The 23,049-nt window shown below is 36.0% G+C and overlaps 1 protein-coding gene across 4 annotated transcripts in view; it reads right to left on the minus strand.

The window, feature by feature from the left end:
- LOC136042368 (WD repeat-containing protein 89-like) overlaps nt 1-23,049 on the minus strand; it is a 76,229-nt gene that overhangs the window by 22,697 nt on the left and 30,483 nt on the right. For all 4 annotated transcript variants that reach the window (XM_065727337.1, XM_065727334.1, XM_065727336.1 and 1 more), the window contains exon 5: nt 21,595-21,782. In XM_065727337.1, the coding sequence (XP_065583409.1) occupies nt 21,595-21,782 (188 nt within the window). The remainder of the gene's footprint in view (nt 1-21,594; nt 21,783-23,049) is intronic.

Here is a 23,049-nt window from a genome sequence, read left to right on the forward strand (position 1 = left end):
ATGAGTGATCGTAAAAACTTTGGATAGAACTCATTTGATTGTAAATTGGAATTTATAGTGTTTTTTTTTAGATTCAAAAGTGAATTGAGTGCAACAACAGCCTTTCCCAAGACCTTCAGTTTCTAAAACAAACATCCAATTGAATTTTGAGACGTCTGCTTTCATTAGCATAATTAAAAGATCTTAATTGCCCCTACCCCCAGGAAATTTACTGGAGGTCTACGCATTCATTTATAACATAAGACGAACTTTGTGATATCAGTAGATATCGTGTTAAAATGAAAAATACCAAAATAATCTTATTTTAACTCGATATATCTTTTCCAAACCAATCGAATAAATAAAACAGCACAATTAAACAACTATTTTTTTTTGTTTTACGAGCAATTGTCATTTTCATGTGAAAGCTTAATCTTAATTATGATAAACCCTTCATGTTAAATCTTAGATTTTATTATGTGGTTCAGAAATATTCGTAGAAAAGTAAAAAATAAATTATTTTCTCTCACAAAGGTTGAAAAGTTAGTTCGGGAGATTACCTGCAACGACAATTCAGAGCCCTCAAAGGACCTAATCAAAAGTTTAATACAACTCTCAAATGAAGATACTACAACTATTTGCCTTCTTTCTGCTGTGCAAAAGCGCTTAACGGACAGAAAGCGTTTCAGGCATGTAAAGAAATCTCTAGATCTAGTGAAAACCCTATTTGTATATGGCAACCAAAAATTTGCTGACTACTTCCGAGAAAAGATGTCGGTGCTGCAAGTACTTCAAAAATTTAATTATCCAAAGGATAAAGACGTGGAAAAGTCTATCCGTAGTACATCAAGATATTTAATATTTTTGCTAAAGGATCCTAACCAAATTTATAAATTAAGAAAGTTTCTGTTAATAGCTGACAAACAGCAGGAAGAAAGTCTATATGGTGCTATCGAAGAGACCGATATGCAGCTGGCTGAAGTGCTACCTAGCCATGCTTGCACCTCTACTGTCAGTGCTGAAGTTTCTTCAACATCTATTACAGAGAATGAGATCTAAACAATTATCAAAACTTATTGTATGAGAGATGCCAAAAAGCTACCTTACCCCTTGATTCATTTAGACTAACTGTCCTGTTCTTACACCATTGGGTTGCTTTGGGCAGTGTTTCCTTCCTCACTAGGTCATGACAACCGCTGATATCTATTCCGGTATCTATTGTTACAGATAGTTTTCCTTTTACACGACGTGACCGTCAGGTACTTCGGTCGTAAAACTTTGAAAGAGAGCAACTGAGTTGAGTTCATGCCAACTTATAGCCTCGTTTGTACTTTTAGTTGCGTTTGAACACTCTCTTTTGCCGTCACTAGATGTGTTGCAAAAAACAAGAAATTTCAGCTAGGTTTCCAGAAAATGGGTTATGCTGGAAACATAAACTGGAACGACAACCTCATGATAACAAGTGTAGTACGGCGGAAAAACTAAGATCCAAAGGAATTATAATCGTATCCGCAGCTACTTTTTCAAGTAATTATTACATCCTCAATTGTTCCTGATATTTTTTTGGTGTGTGACTGACCGTCAGGTGCTTTGATCTTAAAACTGCGGAAAGGAGGAGACTGAGCGGAGTTCATGAGGAAAATCAGCTAGTATTCCACAAAAGGGAGAGTTATGCTCATATTGACTTATCGTCGGGTAAAAATATGAAATATTTCTACCATCAATAAAATCAAGCATTATACTGAGCAAAATTATCAGATCCAGGCTACAAAAAACTGCAAACATGACGTCATGATAAAAAGCGTGGTAAGGCCGAAGACCTAAGATCCAAAGGTACTATTATGCTATCCGCAGCTACTTTTTGTATGCATAATCATTACATCCTCAGTTGGAGGAGGCGAATGATAGGAGGACATGAGAAAAATAAGATAACTTTCCAGAACAGGGATAGTTATGCTTATATTAACTTATCTTCTGAAAAATTCTGAAATATTTGTGCAATAAAAAGAAACAACAAATATAATATCTTCTTATATATATAAAAATAAGTTGTTTGTGTGTTGTATATTGACTGACGTCATGCATGTTTGTCGACTGACGTCATTATAAGGATTGAGCATTATGCCATCATGAAGTTAGCGGTATTATACATGACACTAACCGTAGTTCATGCCAAGCTCTGAATTTATTGGAGAATAACCAACACTGGGATAACTGCATCAGTGACGCGTGCGGAACGTCAACTCCAAGTCAAATTCGTGCATTATTTGGAATTATACTAACAACTTGCTCTCCTTCAGCTCCTACAGAGTTATGGGAAAAATATAAATCGAAAATAACCGAGGATATACTCCATCGAAAACGGTTAGAGACGTCAGATATGACTTTTGATTTTACATCAGAAATTTATAACTACACTTTAGTTATTATTGAAGATTGTGCGTATATATGGCAAACAAACCTCTTCAGGGTTTGGGAATGCCTTTACCTAATCGGAACGCTGCTGTTTCAACATGTGTAGAATTGGATCGTGAACAAAGTTACAGCACGAGTGATCTATTGTCGTATGTACAAAATAACATTTCTAAGTTAACGTCTGAGCAAGAGAACATTTACGATAAGATAATGCATTTTGTCGATAACAACGTTGGAGAAATCATCTTTTTGGATGCGCATGGAGGTACGGGTAAAACATTTGTGATAAAATTGATTCTGGCATCAATTCGATCAAAAAATGACACAGCGTTGGCAATTGCGTCGTCCGGAATAGCTACAACGTTGCTGCCTGGTGGAAGAACTGCTCATTCCGCTTTGAAATAGCCTCTGAATTTTCATTCTACAGAAACTCCCACGTGCAATATTTCCAAATCATCTGATATGGGTAAAGTATTGCAGCAATGCAAACTTATTATTTGGGACGAGTGCACAATGGCACACAAAAAATCGCTCGAGGCTCTGGATCAATCGTTGAGAGATTTGCGAGGGAATTCAAAACCCTTTGGCAGCACATTAATATTGCTTGCGAGAGATTTCAGGCAAACATTACCTATAATACCTAGATCAACCACTGCGGACGAAATGAATGCTTGCCTAAAAATTCTAATTCATGGTCACACGTAAAGACATTAAAATTAACGACAAATATGCTTGTCCGATTGCAAAACGATGACTCTGGTCTCAGATCAATTGCTGGCAATTGGAAACGGAAAGCCCCCAGTAGACTCAATTTCAGGACGTATACTACTGCCTGCTGAATTCTGTAATTTAGTGACGTCCAAAAATGAATTGGTTGAAAAAGTATTTCCGAATATTCTAATCAATTATAAAAATCAGAAATGGCTAAAAGAACGAGCGATTCTGGCAGCCAAGAATAAAGACGTCCATGAAATCAACAATATTATTTTGACCAAGATTCGAGACCAGGCAGTCCTTTACAAGTCAGTCGACACAGTTCTAGAACCAAATGAGGCGGTTAATTATCCATCGGAATTTTTAAATTCCCTGGATCTCCCAGGGTTTCATCCACACGTGCTAAAACTAAAAATAGTCGTACCAATAATATTGTTACGAAATATCAACCCACCAAAGCTTTGAAATGGCACGCGACTTGCCGTAAAAAACAAACAATGGAAAACGTAATAGAGGCAACAATCTTGACAGGGCCTTTTGAGGGTGAGGCTGTTCTTATTCCTCGCAGTCCCATGATTCCAACGGATCTGCCTTTTCAATTTAAAAGATTGCAATTCCCAATTCGACTAGCATTTGCAATCACCATCAACAAAGCTCAAGGTCAATCCTTAGAAAAATGCGGTATAGATCTTAATACAGATTGTTTTTCCCATGGACAATTGTACGTTGCATGTTCAAGGGTTGGTAAACCTGACAATCTATTTATATGCACTGACAATGGGACAGCGAAGAATGTTGTATAATCACAAGTCTTACGTAGTTAATTTGTATTGTATATGCATATCTATCTATCTATCTATCTATCTTCTATCTATATAAAAATAAGTTGTATGAATGCATGTTTGTTTGTTTGTAAAAAGAGCGTTTGCATATGACATCATTATAAGTATATAAGGCTTTGTATATGAACAGACAATGGGACAGCCAAGAATGTTGTATATTCGCAAGTTTTACGTAGTTAAAAACATATATATATCTGTCTATGTCCACAGGTGGGACACAGGGAAACAACTACAATAGCGCGTAACTAGTATGGTCTCGCCACCCCAACAGCTAGTCTATATATATAAAAATCTAGTATATTTATGAAATCTGGGTTATAAAAAAACTGGAAACAAGACGTCATGATAACAAACATGGTATAGCGGATGAACGATTATCGAAAGGAGCTATCAAGCTATCTGCAGCTACTTTTTCGAATAATTCTTACATCCTCTGTTGCTTCTGATAGTTTTTTGGTGTATGACTGATCATCAGGTACTTTGATCTTAAAAATGGAGAGGAGGCGACTGAGCGGAGTCCGTAAGAAAAATCAGCCAGGTTCCCAGAAAAGCGAGAGCTATGCTCATATTGACTTATCTTCGGGTAAAATTATGATTTCTTTGTGCCATCAATAAAATCAAGAATTATACTGAGTATAATTATCAAATCCAGGCTATAAGAAAAAAACTGGAAATATGATGTCATGATAATAAGCGTGGTACGGCCAAAGACCTAAGATCCAAAGGAGTTATCATGCTATCCGCAGCAACTTTTCCCAACAATTATTACATCCTCAGTTGTTCCTGATAATTTTTATGGCGTGTGACTGACTGCTAGGCATTTTGATCTTAAAACGTGAAGAGGAGACGACTGAGCGGAGTTTATGAGAAAAATCTGCTAGGTTTCTAGAAAAGGAAGAGTCTCATATTGAATTATCTTCGGGTAAAATTATGAAAACTTTCTGCCACCACTAAAATCAAGTATTATACTGAGCATAATTATCCGATTCAGGCAATAAAAAAAAAAACTGGAAACATGACCGTCATCATGACGGTCGAAAACCTAAAATCCAAAGTAGTTATCATGCTATCCGCAGGTACTTTTAAAATAATTATTATATCCTCAGTAGTTCCTGATAGATTTTTTTTTACTGTGTGACTGACCCTCAGGGAATTCCTTAATCTTAAAATGTGGAGAGAATGGAATTGAGCAGAGTTAATAGGAAAAATCAGATAACTTCCCAGAATAGGAGGAGCTATGCTCATATTGACTGATCTTCAGCTAAAATTCTAAAATATTGTGCCATAAATGCAACCAAATATTATATCTAGCATAATTATGAAGTCCGGGTTGTAAAAAAAAACTGAAAATATTACGTCATGGTCACAAGCATGGTAGGTATAGCCGAAAAAGGAGCTATCATATTATATGCAGATACTTTTTCGAATAATTACTACATCCTCTGATGTTCCAGATAGTTTTTGTTTGGTGTGTGACTTACGGTCAGGTACTTCGCTCTTAAAAAAGGACAGGAGACGATTGAACAAAGCTCAAAAGAAAAATTAACTAACTTTCCAGAAGAGGGTGAATTACGGTTACATTGGCTGGCCTTTGGCTAAAATTCCGAAATATTTATACCCTCGATAAAACCAAATATTATATTTAGTATAATTATGAAGTCTGAGTTAAAAAAATACGGAAACACGACGTCATGATAACAGGCGTGGTATGGCCAGAGACCGAGTGAAAAAAGGAGCAATCATGCTATCTGCAGCTACTTTTTCAAATATTCATACATCCTCTGTTATTCCCATCATCTGTTTTCGTTGTGTGACTGACTGTCCAGTACATTGATGTTAAAACTAGGAAAGGAGGCAAATGAGTTGAGCTCAAAACAGTTTATGATCGTCACTTGCGCCTTTAGTAGTGTTTGAAACATACTCTTCCCTCCAATAATTGGAGTTACTAAAGATAAAGCTAGGTTTCCACAATAGGAAACCTAAACGTCTATTGTTCCCGGTAGTTTCCTTATTGTGTGACTGATCGCCAGGCACTTTGATCTCAAAATGTGGAAAGTAGGCGAATGAGTGAAGTTTATGCCAGCCTGTAATTGTCCACTCATTGTCTACACTCACATTTTTCTACGCTAAGTTTTGAAAGGTTTGACAAACTGAACAAAATGAATAAAAAAATAAAAGAGACAAAAACTAAAGAAAAAGAAAGAAAAAAGAAAAAACTAAAAAAAAGAAAAAATTAAAAAAGAAAAAACTAAAAAATAAAAAAAATTGAAAACCTAAAAAAGAAAAAAACTAAAAAAAGAAAAAAAAAGAAAGAACTGAAAAAGGAGAAAATAAAAAGGAAAAAAAAGAAAAAACTGAGCACAATGGCAATCATTTAAAAAAAAAACTAAAAAAAGAGGTTTCAGTTCTTTTTCACTTTCTCTACCACTCCATCTTAATCAAGTACTCAATAATACTTTTTTTGAATAATAGTATTCAAAAAAATTGAGGCTCTTCCAATTTTATTAAATTGTTTAAAATGTAAAAACTGGCAATTGCACAAATAATTCAATATATTTTGACAATGGATTAAAGTAATTCGAAAACCTTAAAACAGAAACTCAAAAGTCTGAGGTTTATTAGAAATTGTTGAGCTTTACAATTAATTTACGTCAACGAAGGCGTGTCGAGGAACCACGAGAGCAACGCGAAAGTATGCCGCGAAATCACAAGAACAACGTGAAAACAGGCTTGAGGCTCAAAGAGAAATTACCGAAAAAAATCATGCCGAGGAATCACAAGAACAACGTGAAACCAGACTTACTGCTCGAGGAGATAATACCAAAAGAAAGCGGGCCGAGGAATCACAAGAACAACGTGAAAACAGGCTTGCAGCTCAAAGAGATAATGCCAAAAGAAAGCGTGCCGAGGAATCACAAGAGGAACGTCAAAATTATCGCCTGGCATTCAGGTACAGCCCAGTCGATGATTATAACTTGAGTAGACGTGTTCAAATCGGAACTATGTCTAAAATTTGTCCCTATTGCAAGGCCTTGAAATTTGATGGAGAAACAATGGGAATGTGTTGCGCCTCAGGAAAAGTTAAACTTCCTAAACTGGCTGCACAACCAGAGCCATTGAAGACTTTATGACGTTACAGACTGGGACACCGGGACACAAATGACGACCGGGACACAGGGACACAACTACAACGGGGACGCCGGAAGGGCAAAGGGGGGGGGGATATATAAATGACGACGGGGACACAGGGAATATTCGATTAGCAATCACCATCAACAAAGCTCAAGGGCAATTTTAGAAAAATGCGGTATAGACCTGAATACGGATTGTTTTCCCATGGACAATTATATGTTGCATGTTCAAGAGTCGGTAAACCTGACAATATATTTATATGCACAGACAATGGGACAGCAAAGAATGTTGTATATTCGCAAGTTTTACGTAGTTAAAGAAATTTATATATATCTATCTATATTCACAGGTGGGACACAGTGACACAACTACAATGGCGCGTGATTAATTTGGCGCGTAACGACTTACGCGCGCAGGGGGGCTTGGGTGTTGGGTGGCGCGAAGCGCCCCAACCAACTAGGTGTTCGTGTGGCGCGAAGCGCCATACCAACAGCTAGTAACAAATAAGAAAAAGCCATAGGCTTTTCATTACATTAATTTATAGAGCGAACTCTAGCCAAAAGGAACTGAACATTGTGGTTCATTCATATTATCTTCTTTATTTTAGCTAGAACTTCATTAAGAAACGAACTATAGCCCATAGTAACTGAAGTGATAAAAGGAATCATTACAGAAATGATTATTTCAATTATATTACTTAAGAAAACATCAGAAGTAAAAATATCTCATACCCTAAACTCAAGACATCTGGGTCAGCGCCAAATATCTTACCACAGGACCATGCAGGATATATTAAAATATCTTGTTAATAAAGTTTATGTTAAAGAACATATTATGGACTTAGTTAGCTGCCTGATTGTTTGCGGATCGTCTCTTACTATTGGAAACAACAAAAAGCCATAGGAGTTTTCCTGTTTGTAATCAATTTTCTTTATAAGTGATGTACATCCAGGTGTCAGCGGTAACTAGCAGCCTAGTAGGAGACGATCACGGCCCATAGTAATAACTAAAATAATCCATAACTACTAAAAATAAATATATAAGAGCGCTGAAGCTTGGCTTGTGGCAAACTCAATACAATCATCCCCATTCGAACAGTCCATTCGAATTTTCGAATTTTGCCGGGGATTTTCCTCAAAAACAACAACTAGGCGTTTGCTGTTTGAGATAAAGAATCAACCCTTGCCTATACTAACTTGTATGGGCAACTTTAAAAAAAAAAAACAGAATTTGTTCTGTATACGAGGTGCCTGCAAAAAAAGAAACAAAAAACGAAGATAATTGGAGTGTTGCCTCTAGAATAAAGCCAAATTAAAAAGGGGTAGATTAATTCCTAAAATCGAGGTTTTTCTGAGGGAAGTTAAAACTTAAATAAAAATAGTACAAATAAACCAACTAATTGTATTTCTGTGTGTTTTTAGGATTATAAAAACTAGCCTTTTGCTGAGTACACAAAACAATATGGGAGTTTTTGTACAGTAAATGCAAACTGATAAAGGACACTGTTTTACAGTAAAAAAAGAAAACTAATTGTTATTTAATATAAATACATGCAGAGCCAATTGTTTCACCAGATTTCTTTTATGTGCGTAACACGAAGGATGGATTATAAGTGGGTAGTATGAAAGTTTCATTAAAACCAAGTAATAATATAACAAAAGTATCTTTTGAAAAGTTGCTTCTCTGTTGAGTAGTACCATTTCTTGATGATTTTGCTACCTGATTCCCTATGCTTCATTCATATAACCTTCATTATTTTAGCTAAGAAGCAGCTAAAATGAGCGTCTGTATTAAATTTTATATTGAAGTCATATCGCTTAAAATTTAATATATAAAAGTTCTCTCTGACCGGGAATCAAACCCTGGTCTCCCACAAGACTGGTAGAAATTAACATGAAGGATCGATACTAGAAATGGCAATTATGCAAGTATCATCGGTACTATGGTTTTATTGATACCTTAAACCTAGTAGAGATCAAACCACAGCCTATGCTAAATTAAGTTTAACATAATGCAAGTATCTTTTAAAAATTGTTTTTTTGAGGTTTGGTGCCATACTTAACTATCTTTGCTGCCTGAGCTTCTGATGCTCGTCTCTTACTATTCCAAGTAGGAAAATCCTTCGGAATTTTTCGTTTAAAATAGTGCAAATTTGATTAAAAAGGGGGTAAACTTAATTGATTTGATGAGCGGTCCAGAACACAAATCTACTATACTATTCACGGGTTATTCTTATTTGAAATACTAAATGACCTTAGAGAGTCAGGCAGCCAACTATATCCAATATATGCGATTGTTTGTTCTTTACCAGGTTTCAGCAATCTCTACAGCCATGATCCCAATGGAAATTACACAATACCTATTTATTTTTCAGCTAACATGGGTTAGATGTTGTTCTTTATTCTAATTAAATATCATTTTCTTCATAATTATATTCAAGTGCCATTTTATAATAATGAAGAACATAACGCCGAACCTTTGTTTTTTTTTTAACAGAGACTGATTAATAAAAGGCATGTTAAGCATTGATGACCTTATCCATGTCGAAATTCCAAAACTAATTATCATACCAATCGTTTTCAATTTCGGTACTTTTTACTCCCTTGTCGCTTATCTTTTAACCTCATTTCTCTGTCTTTTTTATTTTGGATTTTCATTAGTTTAGAAAATTTGTCAATGCCCTTTACTTTAACTACCCCTATTGGTCTAGTTTTACATAATTGTCTAAGTTGTAGATTTGTTAATTGTTAGTTGGTGGGACAGAAACTTCTTTTTCTTCCAACGAATTATCATTTGAGTAAATTCTTGTTTTTAGAATCTTCTCTAATTTGACAGTCCAGGTTGTTGATAATTGCACGTTGTAAATTTAATCTATTCGGAGTTTTCTCTTGGTCTTACCACGTTTGATAGTTAGGTGGTCCAAAGAATAATCATTTTAATTCTCAAAGCTATTTGATTATTTAAGCAAGTACGATTTCTAGCGACGATTTTTACTAGCCTCAAACTTTTGGTTTTCTTTGTTATTTTATTCAGATTGACAATTAATATTTATTCATCCAAACTTGTTCGCTTTTATGATATTTTTTAAAGTTGAATTTAATGTTGTTCTTCCTATGCATGGATGCTTATGGCTAGCATATATTAGATTTACATATCATAGCTAATAGATTCTGAAATCTTGTTTCTCTTTTTAACAAATGACATGCATAAATTAGCAGAGAGCTGCGAAAATGATGTATTGCTCCCACTCTTCTCTAATTTAAAAGTTACAAAATATTTAACCTTATTAAGGATGGTAAGGTAAATTTAATGAGGATAGCAAGTGCTGGGCCTAAACCTTAATTTCTGATATCTAAAACCTCAAGTACAACCCTCCACACCATTAGGGGATAATTACTAAAGAGTAATAAATTACTAAAGGCTTCCCTAAATTATTATTGATTTTTTCCCTCCCTAGTCATTTTGTACAGAAGATTGGCTGTTGGACCCCCCCCCCTAGTAACAAATCAGAATAAAAAGTATTCCCATGGAAAAGTAAAGTGAAATTCCCACGTCCGCAAACCTTCACTGGAAGTTTAAAGCAGAAGAAAACCTATGATGTTAAAAACAGAAGAAAACCACACCTTCACCTGTGCATCACTGATATCTCCTGTATTTGGCATTACTAATGAGGCACTGAAACATCGAGGAGAGCTGTTTAAAGGCTCATAAGAATGATAACGTTTGCATGCGGACTTTTATAAATTCATCTTGATAGCATCAAAGTTAAATGCAATATTTCACAAAAAAATTGTTAAGTCCCAAAATACAGTTAAAAAACTTACAGGGGACACCTCAAAACCAAGAGTTTAGAGAAGGGCGTCTTCTTCTGAATTGTTACTTATGTCAAACACGTTGATTAAGCCATCTATGGAAGAACTAGCCATATAATTGGCGTCGTTAGGATGGAAACGAACCTAAAATTGGAGACAATACTGAATATGATAGAGTAATGTGATTTGGCACCACATTTACTTCATCGCGCAATTTTTATGATATTAGTGTTGGGTATTTTCAAGTCAAAAGGTCCAACTCTGGAGAGTTGTTTTCGGAATCAATGGGTCCACTTCTTGTAACTATAGCTATCAGTTGGACAGGTCATTTTTTATGAAACTGTTAGCACCACACCAACTAGTTACAAGACACCAACTAGCTGCACCATGCCTTTTTTCATCGCCCCACGTTGCCATAGCTAAATCCTTCATCAAAATGTGATTTCACTCTTCTGTGCATAGCTGAACCACAAAGAAGTAATTCGTTTATACTTATGACTTCTATTTTTGGGGCATAGTTGCAAAATATGTCAGTTTAAACAAACATTCTTGAACACTTTCAGATTTCTTGAGAAATAGGGATCACTCGTGCGACCCGTCTCAACAATGTTTGTCAGTTATATGGGTTACTTTTGATTGGACTGATAATTCTGACTATGTCCACAAGGCCTTTTTATCGTCCCATGTTACCACGGTTTGGTCCTCCATCAGGATTGCATTTCCGACGGAACAGAATTACGATTCTTTTGAGTTTTGCGGAAGAGCAAAGATTTATTACTTTACGTTTAAGAGTGCCATTCCTCCTAATACCTTTAGGGAATAGCTGGGTTACAGTTGGTTTACGTTAGTATACTATAAACCTTTGAGGTCAAGTATCTTTCAGCAGGGCCAAGTTCAAGGTTTTGTCTGTATTAAAGATAAGGATGGACATTTCCCCCGGGGTTTAACTTCTTCTCGGTTAAACCTACCTTATCCATCTCTATTAAGGATGCCAAGTGCAGATCCTAAACCTCATTTTTCAGGATCAAACAAGTGCCAGACCTTCAGTAGAGAGTTTGTGGTAAATTTTTTTCCTTACAACACATTAGATTAGCAAGTAATTTACTATTGTCAACTACTAAAACTAATTTTTATATTCCTAACTTGAAGAAATTTTTAAATAATTAACCGTTCTAAGGAGATTAACGACAATAGAAATAACAACAACTACCTCCTCTTGCTAGAAAATTTCAATTCAGCTGTTTTTTTTCGTTCTTTCTATTTTTGAAGTGGCTGTTTTCTATTGCTCACCAACACTTTCTACAAATAACAACAATGATTGGATCTATAACCTATAATAATAATGAACTTTTCTTATTGGTCGTTGAACCTATTCATTTTGGACCTATTTTCATTAAAATTATAATAATAATGATCTTTTATTGTTGGTCGGGACAGACCCCCCCCCCCCCGAAAAAAATGTCCAGCTCACAAAAACGTAACATAACTGCATATAAACAAATTCTGGGTGAGTTTCCTAAAATTTTGCCCCCCCCCCGCCAATAAAAAAAAATACTGGCTATTAGCGCCCATAGTTATTAAGCTAAGAGAAGAAAAAAGTGAATTTTTATAAAAAGGGGGAAAAGGTGTGTCGACCAAATTTTTACATATATAAATTGAAAAGTGTCTAAATTATTGAACCCCTTTAGTAATAAGCTTTATAGTTTAAGAACGGGCATTTAATTTAGCCAATAGAAGAGCTTTAGAATAAGCTCCTTACCTGGAGGGTATGAAGTGAGGTTAGTAGTTGGTTTTGTTTAAGCAGGGTTGTGCTGGGTTGCCAAAGGGATACTTTTAGTGCTTTTTTGACACTTTTTCACTCTGGGTGACACCGTGCCACTATTGGGTGAAAAAAGGCCACTTTTTGAAAAAAAGGACACTTTTTGGCATTTTTTCAAAATCAGTACCATATATATTTATTTTCAGTTTTCTCTTAACTGCAACTGCTTTTAATTTGTGCTTTTCATGTTCGTTTCCGTCTTAGGGATTTTTTGTATCGTATCCACACTACTTTTCTTTTCAAAAGCGCGAAAATTCAAACGTGGTGAAACATGTGACTTGGTCAAGAGAGTTTAGAAAAAGTTTTTTTGATAAAAAAAAAACTGAAGCAAGCATATTACTGCTGGTAAGTAAAAGCTTAGGGTGTTTTATGACTTGTAGTCTACAGGAGTATGCAGAAGTGCGGCCTGGATAGTAGTTATTGGCAAACTATCTGATCCTGATCTGATTTGCTGCTGCTTAATCATTTTTTGGACGAGGGTGAACCTCAGTTGATTTCCTGAATTAAGACATTAAGCTTCTGGTAAATATGCAGTTTAGGTTCACATGCATTTGAGAGGGTGGACCCTGTCCCATATGGGTACAGTCTAACCCACTAGAAAAATTCTCTGGTAACTTTCAAGAACATGTAATACTGTCATAGACTGAACATCACATCCAGTGTGCCAAGTGCTAACTAAGAAAATGTTCTTTTTGCCCAAAGTGATTAAAGGATGCAAGAACAGCAGTGAAAATTGTTTTGATTTACATGCTGTAACCTGGTGGACTGTTTAAAGCAGAAACAGAAGACTATTATTGAAACCAACCAAATCATAAGCAAATTGGCAAAATTGTACCTACCCAATCACATGCAGTGTGGTCACCCCTGGTTACCTTTTTTGTGAAACAGTCAAAGGAACCCTCTGCAGACAAGGCTTCAAAAGATAAGGCATCCAAGATTCTAGCCTACATGAAAGAACCTACAACGAAGGTATATCTGTACTTTCTGGCTTTTGTGCTTGGTAAGGTAAATACATTGAACGTACAGTTCCAGTCTGGGGACACAATGATCCATACTTTGATAATCAGCTTCAGATCGACATTGAAGCGATCATGAGATGCTTCGTGAAACTAGAAATCCTGAACAGAAGTAATGCTTTTGAGTTGCCTCTTGATCCCCAAAACTACAAAGAAGTGAAAGATGTGTTGTGTGGTCCCAACACAGAAGCTTATCTGAATGAAGAAAGAGCATCAGGGAAAGCTGTTGAACAGTTTAGGCTGACGTGCTTGGGATTCTACGTCAAACTGGTGAAGCAGATGAGAAAACGGGTTAATCATAAAGATAAGACATTACAAGCTCTCGAGTACTTAAACCCGAGAGTTGCCATGAATGGAACTGTTGAAACGATTAGTCCTTTGACCATCAGATTTAGCAAACTCCTGGGGAAAAGTCAGAGCGAGATAGAGTCTGCTAGAGACACTCTAGAAAACCAGTGGCTGAGCCTGCCAGATTCCAAAGAAGAAATGATCCTGAAGTCTGGTGGTGAAGAGCTAGTGTCCTCACCATCTTATTTATGGAAGCTCTTGTTAGATGTGAAGAATCCTGACGGCACTCTCAAATTCTTTGAACTATCAAACTTTATGCTGAACTTATGCGCGTTACCTCACTCAAGTGCTGTGGTCGAAAGACAATTTTCTCAACTAACAAACATTAAAACTAACTTGCGAAATCGGTTGGAAATAAAAACTGTGGATTCCCTCATGCATGTAAAGCAGATGGTTACTCGTAGCGCTGCGTCGGTGGATCGGTGGCAGATTCCGCCAATATTACTTAACAACTTTTCGAGGTGATACTGCAAGGCTTACGACAAGGATGAGTAAATAGAGAATGAATCTGAACCTGACCTATTTGACTGACCAATCAGAAAACCAAATAACGGAAATCAGATTGATGTAGCCGAGGTTTTTTTCTCCAAAATGGTTAACCACTAGAAATTGATTTTTTTTTTTCAAAAATGAAAGCTGAAGCTTTGAACAGATTTCTTGTACAGGAATTCTGCATTAAAGTTTAATTCTGCATTAAAGCATAAGCACGTCAGAACAAATACAATGATAAAATAAATGTTAAGGGATAAACATAGTTACAAAGTTAAATCCATTATTAAAATGTGAAACAAAATAGGGAACGAAAGAGTTTTTGTACCTCATGGTCAACAATTGGGGACACGAGTCAAGTTGGGTATTTGGAGCTCTACAAGCACTAAGTCTGGTATTAGGAAGGATTGGGGGTTTTCTTTTAAGGGGGGAAGAAAACGTCGATGATAGTTCGAACTAAGGCACTTGTGCCCAAAGTTCATGGTAAGAAAGTGACGTTGTGATTCCAATGTAGTGAGTTCAAGTCTAGCCAAACCTTCATCGTAAGTAGTATAGGACGTCCCCAGTGTAATTTTTATAGCTCTTTTTTGAATGCTTTCAATTTTGGAACATTGGGATGTGGTTAACCCAGGGTGCCAGACAGGGCAAGCATATTCAAGATAAGGTCTTATATAAGAACAATAAATTATTTTAAGGTTCTGGATTGAATTGGAGAATCGTTTGAGAAGGGAGAAATATTTAAGGAGAAAACCACCTGTTTTAAATAAGTGAAAAGAGTGAGATTTCCATTTAAGGTCATTGTCCAAGTGCACACTAAGCAGCTTAACCATATTTAAATTTGGAATACAAAGGTAATTATTGATTGGGGGTACATTTTTTTAAAAAGGAGAATAGCATTAAACTGCTTTTCGGTATGCTTAGATTGAGTTTAACATTGTCAAGGTCGTTCTTTAAGTTGTTAATGAGTGAGTCAAGTTTAACGCCCAAAGTGTTTGGGGTTTGACAAAGGTTAAGTAATGTCAATTCATCCGCAAATTTAAAAGTGTTGTCAAAATTTGGTAAAACATTGTTAAAAACAATTAAAAATACTAAAGAACCCAATTTAGTCCCTTGGGGTGCTCCACAGGAGATCGAGGTAAAACCTGATGAATATCCGTTAGGGAGGACTACACATTGCTCACGATCAGACAAAAAACTAGCTACCATACGTAAAACAAAATCTCTGACACCTAAATCCCTTGCATTATCAGTAACTGTCTGATGATCCAAGTTGTCAAAGGCTTTGCTAATATCAGCAAAAACAGCCTCAACGTAGGAACTACTTAGCTCAAGATGTTTGAAAACAGTGTCAAGTATATAACATAAACAATGAGTGGTGCTATGATTCGGCCTTAAGCCAAACTGATTTGGGTTAATTTTATCTTGAATATCGTCAAAGAGAAAATTGTAAATAAAACTTTCAAAAATTGTAGAGAAAATAGAGGTTTTTGATATTGGTCTTAAGTCGGAGGGAACTTTTGGAGTCTTGTTTTTCGGTATAGGTGACATAATAGCTCGCTTAAAACACACTGGAAAAATACCATCTACAAAACAAAAATTGCAGTTAGAGGTACACTTAAATAAGGGGCACATTTCACAATCAATTTGGTAGGGATATCACCTGGGTATACTGACTTATTTGTATCAAGATTTTCGAGTTTAAGCTGGGTCTGATGTACTTCAATCACAGGAATTTCACTCACTGCACTGTTGGCCGGCATATTTTGGAGTGGCGGGTGAGCTTTACAAGTTGAAGGAAAATAATCATTTATGATGTCCGCACTCACTGGGTCGCCATTACTATCCAGCAAAAGTAACTTAGAAGAGACCTTTCCCATGAGATCTTGATACATATGTGGAAATTCTTAGGGTTAGAATACAGTAACTTATTGAGTACGTGAGCACCGTGCTCTTTTCTTGCTTTACGGATTTCACTAATAACAATGTTTCGAAGTTTTCGAGATTCTTGGAAAAATCCTTCCTTAAAGAGTCTATCGCGTTCATTTATTAGGCACAAATTTTTTTTTGTATCTATCCATGGTTTACAAGTGGATTTGCGATTGACTTTTTTCACTGGAAAGGTGTCACAGTATAACTGGAAAAGTTCTGCTGAAAAATTAGAAGCCATTTCATCACCATTAGTAAGACATAGGATATTGGCCCAAAGATTTGGAGTTAAGTTTTACTTTGAAATTGGAAATCTTCTCGTCAATAATGGGTCTATATGAATAACTGATCAATAGTTTAGGGGGAAAGGATGATAAAGGGGTCTAAAAGATGCATAGATGGTCACTTGTCCCTAATGGAGGGGCTATTTTTGGGGCAAAGTAGTAATCTTCAATTTTGGTAAAAATCAAGTCTAGGGTTTTATCGCTGTGTGTAGGCGACTTGACAACCTGATCAAGACTAAGAGCAGCGCTAAGTCATTTTTGGTCTAGCTCATTAAAATCACCACATAATGTAATTGCAGCATAGGGGTACTTGTGGCGAATTTTGTCAGTATAAAGTTGCAGATATGCCGTCAGCTCCTTTTTAAATCCACTACGAGGAGGGTAATAAATAATACAAAAAATCATACAAGATAAGTCTTTTGGGAGGTTTTTGGGTCTGGTTCAGAGCCATAAAACTTCAGTTTTCGAGTTGTTCTCTATTTCAGAAAATGAAAGAATCCGATTTGGGAGGGTACACTTACAAAAAAAGCCACTCCTCCACCATGAGATAGAGGAATACCATCTTTATCCAATCTGGGCTTAAAATGATTAAGCCCCAGTCTGTGGGAAATGATAGACAAAATTTTGTAGAAGATCTGATATGCTACTGAAGGAAAAGAGGGAGCGAGGGCAATTAAGCCGTGTCAGCAGCGACAGACATCGTATCTGTAGTCTGCTGATGCAAATCTTTTAAGCCCTGTCTTCATTATGCTGTTTTTCGGCCGAGACGGCTGGGGCGGCTCATAGTGAAGACAGGTTTTATCGCCGTTTTCGTTTTCTTGCCGTACAGAGTAGACATTTTGGCTGAAAACGTATAAACTAAACAACACAATTTGTCATTCATCTTAGTTGTACTCCAACATTTCTTTACGTTCCTGTAAAACCACAAACGCAACACAAATGACTCAAAATTTTCTGCAGCTCCTGAAATAAGACTGCGCTTTCGAATTTTTTTGCCGAAAACGACAAAAACGAAAACTGTTGGGCTTTACTGAGTTTTCGGAAGAAGAATAACTATTACAACCAAAGGTTCGAGAGAATCAAAGAAATTGTACTAGATTCCTTTTCTTCTTGGCGTGTAAGGCGATTTGAGGTTTTAAATGGGACTTTACTTATTTGAAGAACCGCTTTGCTTTTACTTGAAAAAGAGGAACGCAAATCTGACACTGGAGGAGAAAACCATTTAAAGCCTTTTTTTGTCAACTTTTAAAGTATATTGGCTAATTTTCTAGGAGGACACTAAAAGTGTCCCTTTTTTGCTGAATTTGACACTTTAGTCCAAAAAACTTTTGGCAACCCTGGGGTTGTGTCACACGCCTGTTGATTATTTTGATGGAGCTTGTCCTAAGGAACGCAGCAAATACAACAAGAGAGCTTATCAAATGGGAATGTATAACTCTTTTAGACCTAGACTATGCACATGGTTTAACTATCTTAGATAAAAATGTTGGCGAAATAAATGAATATTTGAAGGCATTGAGATTTCTGGGGGCAACAATAATTTTGAAAATTAATTTTAAGAAAAAGGAGTCACTTATACTAGGAATAGGTGAGAGTGAAAAGGTAAAGTTTTGAAACAAGAAACCCGATCAAGTGGATAGCTTTACTTATGTAGTATTATTTACTTATTATTTAGTACTTATTTATTACTTAAAAAATACTTATATAATTACTTATATTACTTATTTATTACTTATTATTTATTATTTAGTATTATTTATTCATTGTAGTATTAATATCAAACATGGTGGATGTAGTGAATATGTAAAAAGTCAAACAGAAAAGGGGAACCTTTAACAGTTGATAAAGGTTCAGAGGAAAAGGAAGATAAGTCTGTAGACTAAGATCGGAATATTAGAAACCAGAGCAATGGCAGCGCCCAGGTAAGGCTCTGAAACGTGGACACTTCGAAATATAAAAAATATGTTATATATAAATATATTTCACTATAAATATTTTTGTCGCATATTATAAATACATTATTTATAGAAATATAGAAATTATTCTAAGTGTCTCGACTTGGTCTTCTTTAACTTGCGTTTTCGGGCTGAAAAACCTCTTCCAAACAAATTTATCAACTATGGGTTGTCTCCCCATAGTAGCATAACATTTGTAAACATGAATATATAATGAGTCAGAGGTAATAGGCTTGTGACTGTCTGTGCAGGATTTCGACTAATGTTGATAGAAGAGCATCGCCAAGTGCTGAAAACCATGCTGTGACCAAGATGGGCCCAGGATTGCCCAAAGTCTTCATTCAAATTGGAGGTCCAAGGGACTTCTTGTTGTCCAGTTCCAAGCCGGCTTAAGCACTTCAGTGTAGACTTGCGGAGATAAGTTTATCCCAATCCTGCATCGGTATCCAGGATCATTTCTTTTTCCGACGCAAACGTAATTTCAATGATTTAAAGAACATGAGAGTTGGAACTTTGAATGTTACGACCTTAAAAAACTGGCTATCGTATTGACATTTTGACTGACAAATTGAGACGATTCGAACTGAACTTATTAGGAGTTTGAGAAACTCATAGCCTAGGGGTAGGAAGCATGAAATCAGGTGAAATAGAATTTATTTACTGAAGAATGGGATACATAGACAGGGAGTAGGGCTCATGATGAAAAGGAAGCTGCTAAAACTTGTTCATGCTGGGGTGAAATTAATAATAGAATACCAATTGCTCATTTTTTTACTAAAAAGTTCAGGGTATCAGTTATAGTAGTATATGTCGTTGTTGAACCGACAGACGAAGATACTAGTGACTCAAATGAATTTTACTTACAGTTACAAGAGCAACCAGGCAGGGTCCCAGTTAGAAATACGGTGTTACTAGGAGATTTCATCGCTCAGGTCGATATAATACGATAGATGGTATCCTAGCATAGGCAAACTTGGTGAAGGAAACGAAAATATTTAAGGCTACAGACTTTTGCAATTTTGAAGGTATAACAATCAAGTTATAACCATTGCGGTGTTTGGTCATAATATTTCCCATAAATTGACAAGGTACTCGCGTGATGGTAAGACAGCAAACCTTATTGATTATGCTATATTAAACCGAAGACTGGCAGGATCACTACAAGATACTAGGGTATATAGGAGTGCTGTTATTGATGTTAAAAGTAAAGATCACCATCTGGTAGCGTCTAGGGTTAATTTACAGTGGATATTTCGTAAGGATAATAGCCTCCCGAGAAGTTATGATGTTAGTAGATTCCAGGATGAGAATTTGAGAGAAACTTTTCAGGAACAGTTGAATAATAAACATGACAATTTAAAATTTCACAATGTGAATTTAGAAAAACCATTTGTGAAGTTGTTGATGGTGTCTTAGGGAAGAAAGTTCAGGTTGCAGTTAGGAATATTAGTGAAGAAGCTTTATGTTTATCAAAGAGAACATGGGGTTTGTACAAGAATTATTTGAGTGATAGATCATACGAAAACAAAAGGAACGTAAAGAAAGTGGAGAAAAAATTTAAATATGAACTAAGGATGTGTGAAATGGAGGCCATGGATAAAATTGGAGAGGATCTGGAAGATGCAGTTAGACAGCATAATAGTAAAATATTGTACTGGCATGTTAATAAATTGAGAGGGAGTAGTCAATCTGGACTTGTCCCAGTTAAAGATAGGAACGGGGCCACAATTAGTGACAAGGAAAGAGCTAACAAGGGATGGCGGGACATGTTGAGAATGTGCTAAACCGAGATATAGCTGCAGGGAAAGATATAGAGGAAAATGAAAAAGCTTGTGATACCTTGGATGTGAAGCAAGATTTTTTTTTGTGAGGAAGCGAAAGTACTAAAAGAATTAAAAAATAATAAGGCTCTAGGTAGCAGAATAGTAAAGTCTTAGGGTGTTTTTCAAAATCAAAAAGTTTGGAAGAATAGGAAGACAAGTCTTTGGAAGAATAGGAAAGACATAATTTTGGAAGGTACAGTAAAGGCAGTGGTCAAATATGGCAACGAAGTATGGGCGCTCCGAAAAGCGGAAGCAGATTTACTAGATATTTTCAGGAGAAATAGCCTACAAATTGTTCTGGGTACCCGGCTGACTTATCGATTTCAAACAGTAGGATGTATGAATATTACACAGATGAAGGAAGACATATTACCGAGTATTGTCCTTTCCAGCCAACGGTCTACGGCAAAACGGAAAGGAAGTAGTCTTCTTCTGGGGTGGGAGGATGTCATAAAAAATATTTAAAGGAAATAGGAACTTCTTGGGAGGGTGTAAAGAGGGAGGCTTTGAATAGATAGGGATGGTGGAGGAGTGTGCATAGCTGTGCTGGCCTCAGGCAGCTCGGTGCTTTGGTGAGTTATTATTATTAGTAGTAGTAATCTAAGCGTTAAAAGTTTACCGAAGGAATTGTCTGAGGAAAATTTCAAGTTCTAAATGAAAGAAAGGCTAAGAAGACTAGGCCAAGTTTGATCGATGAAGGTTAAAAATAATTCTCTTCGGCCCTAAGTCCGAGGCATAGCGAAAAACAAGTCATCCCCAAATGAGGAGGAGGGACTCCTTAAGTCTAAAATTCTAATGCCGTATCCTTTACCTTTACCTAAATAAGGGGAGGGAGATGTCACAAAAATGATTTAAAAGAAATTAGATACATGGGTAAAGCGAGGCTTGAAACAGATTTGACTGAAGGGGGAGCGTTTTGAAGCTGTGTTACCTTCAGACGGCCTGGCACAGCAATGCGTCATTAGTAGTATTGCTACTCATTAAAGAAAGAAACAAAACTACAAATGTAGCAAAAAATATTGAATAAAATGATATTAAACCTTAGTTACATCTTCCGAGTGTGACTCCCAATAGCCTCCAAGAACTTCAGGATTTCTCACATCAAAAAATAACAAAAATGAGTCATCTCCATTTTTCTCAGTTCCCCCACATATAAATGTGTCACTGCAGTTGACATCCATAGTTGAAAAGGGTTTCCATTGATGTGGTTCAGGTCCCTCTGTATTGTCTATAATAAAGATAAATAAATAACAGGCAAATCCAATCTAAACGTTTTGAACTAGCCACAGAACCTGTCAGGCGACAGAAAAAACAACAACAGCGCGTATAATCTTACAACGATTGGAAACCTACTTGCTACTATATCTGATTACATAATACAACAATACTTGCTTCAGGTATTCTAGCATAATATCTTAAGACTTCAAATTCAGGATTGGCTAGGAGATACAGACACTTGCCAATTCTATAAAATAGGATATCTAGAGAAGATATCCTCATACTTGAAATGAAAAGGGTGCATCTTACATGTTTTTTTTCTTTTTCAAAAATGAGGTAACAAGAAGAAAATATTCTTCTTGTGAATAATTACCTTTGCATAGGTGAGATACACAAGATTAAATTTATCTCACTAGTCTATAACAAGGTCTAATAGAGCCAAATTGATTTTATATAGCAGATAAAGGAAAAAAAATCTGGAAGACAAAGAATAACAAACAAACCTGAAAAATTTATCAAAACAGAAAAATGTCATACGTACCAGCATAAAAAGTTAAGGGATTTAGAAAGAGAGACTTCGAAGGACATGATTGGGGCATGACTAGGATAAACATATTTAAGGACGTTCAAGACCATAAATATCATTTGCAAGTGTCAGCGTCGGCTGACAATTTAGAGACAATTTCCCAGCACTCATTAGCAAATTTCCCCAGCAGCCCAGGGAGCTTCAAAAACTATTTTGGCACAAATTGATAGGGGATCTTAAATATGTTAACAGCTTAAAAAACTAACGAGAGGCTACTATAAAACAAAGAAAACCCATAAACTCTTATTAACTGATTAACAAAGATCCGTATATTCAATTTACAAAAAGCATAAATAATATGCATCCTATGTCAGTAAAGATTTCTATTAAGGCGGTTAGCACAAGAGGAAACTTCCGAAGCTGTCAAATTATTTAATGAGATATCTTTTGAGCTGAACTTAAACGTTTTCAAAGCAAATATAATAGAATATTTTAGTGACTATCCTTTCCTGATCTTTAAAAAGAAAATTCTTCTGCTTTGTTCAAAAAAAAGAGAAAAAATCATGCTTTCTTATTATGTAAGTTTCATTAAATCTCAATATCTCTGTCTCCTGCACAAAACATTTATTCTGATCGTTTATCAAAGATGTACGAGTTATCGCCAGACCAATCAAATCTGAATAGTTTGGTCACAAAAACTTAAAAGGTTTATAATGTAAGATATAGGGTGATCCTTTATGGTTCTGAATGG

This window comes from Artemia franciscana, unplaced genomic scaffold (assembly GCF_032884065.1).
Source record: "Artemia franciscana unplaced genomic scaffold, ASM3288406v1 Scaffold_1179, whole genome shotgun sequence".
Classification (NCBI taxonomy): domain Eukaryota; kingdom Metazoa; phylum Arthropoda; class Branchiopoda; order Anostraca; family Artemiidae; genus Artemia; species Artemia franciscana.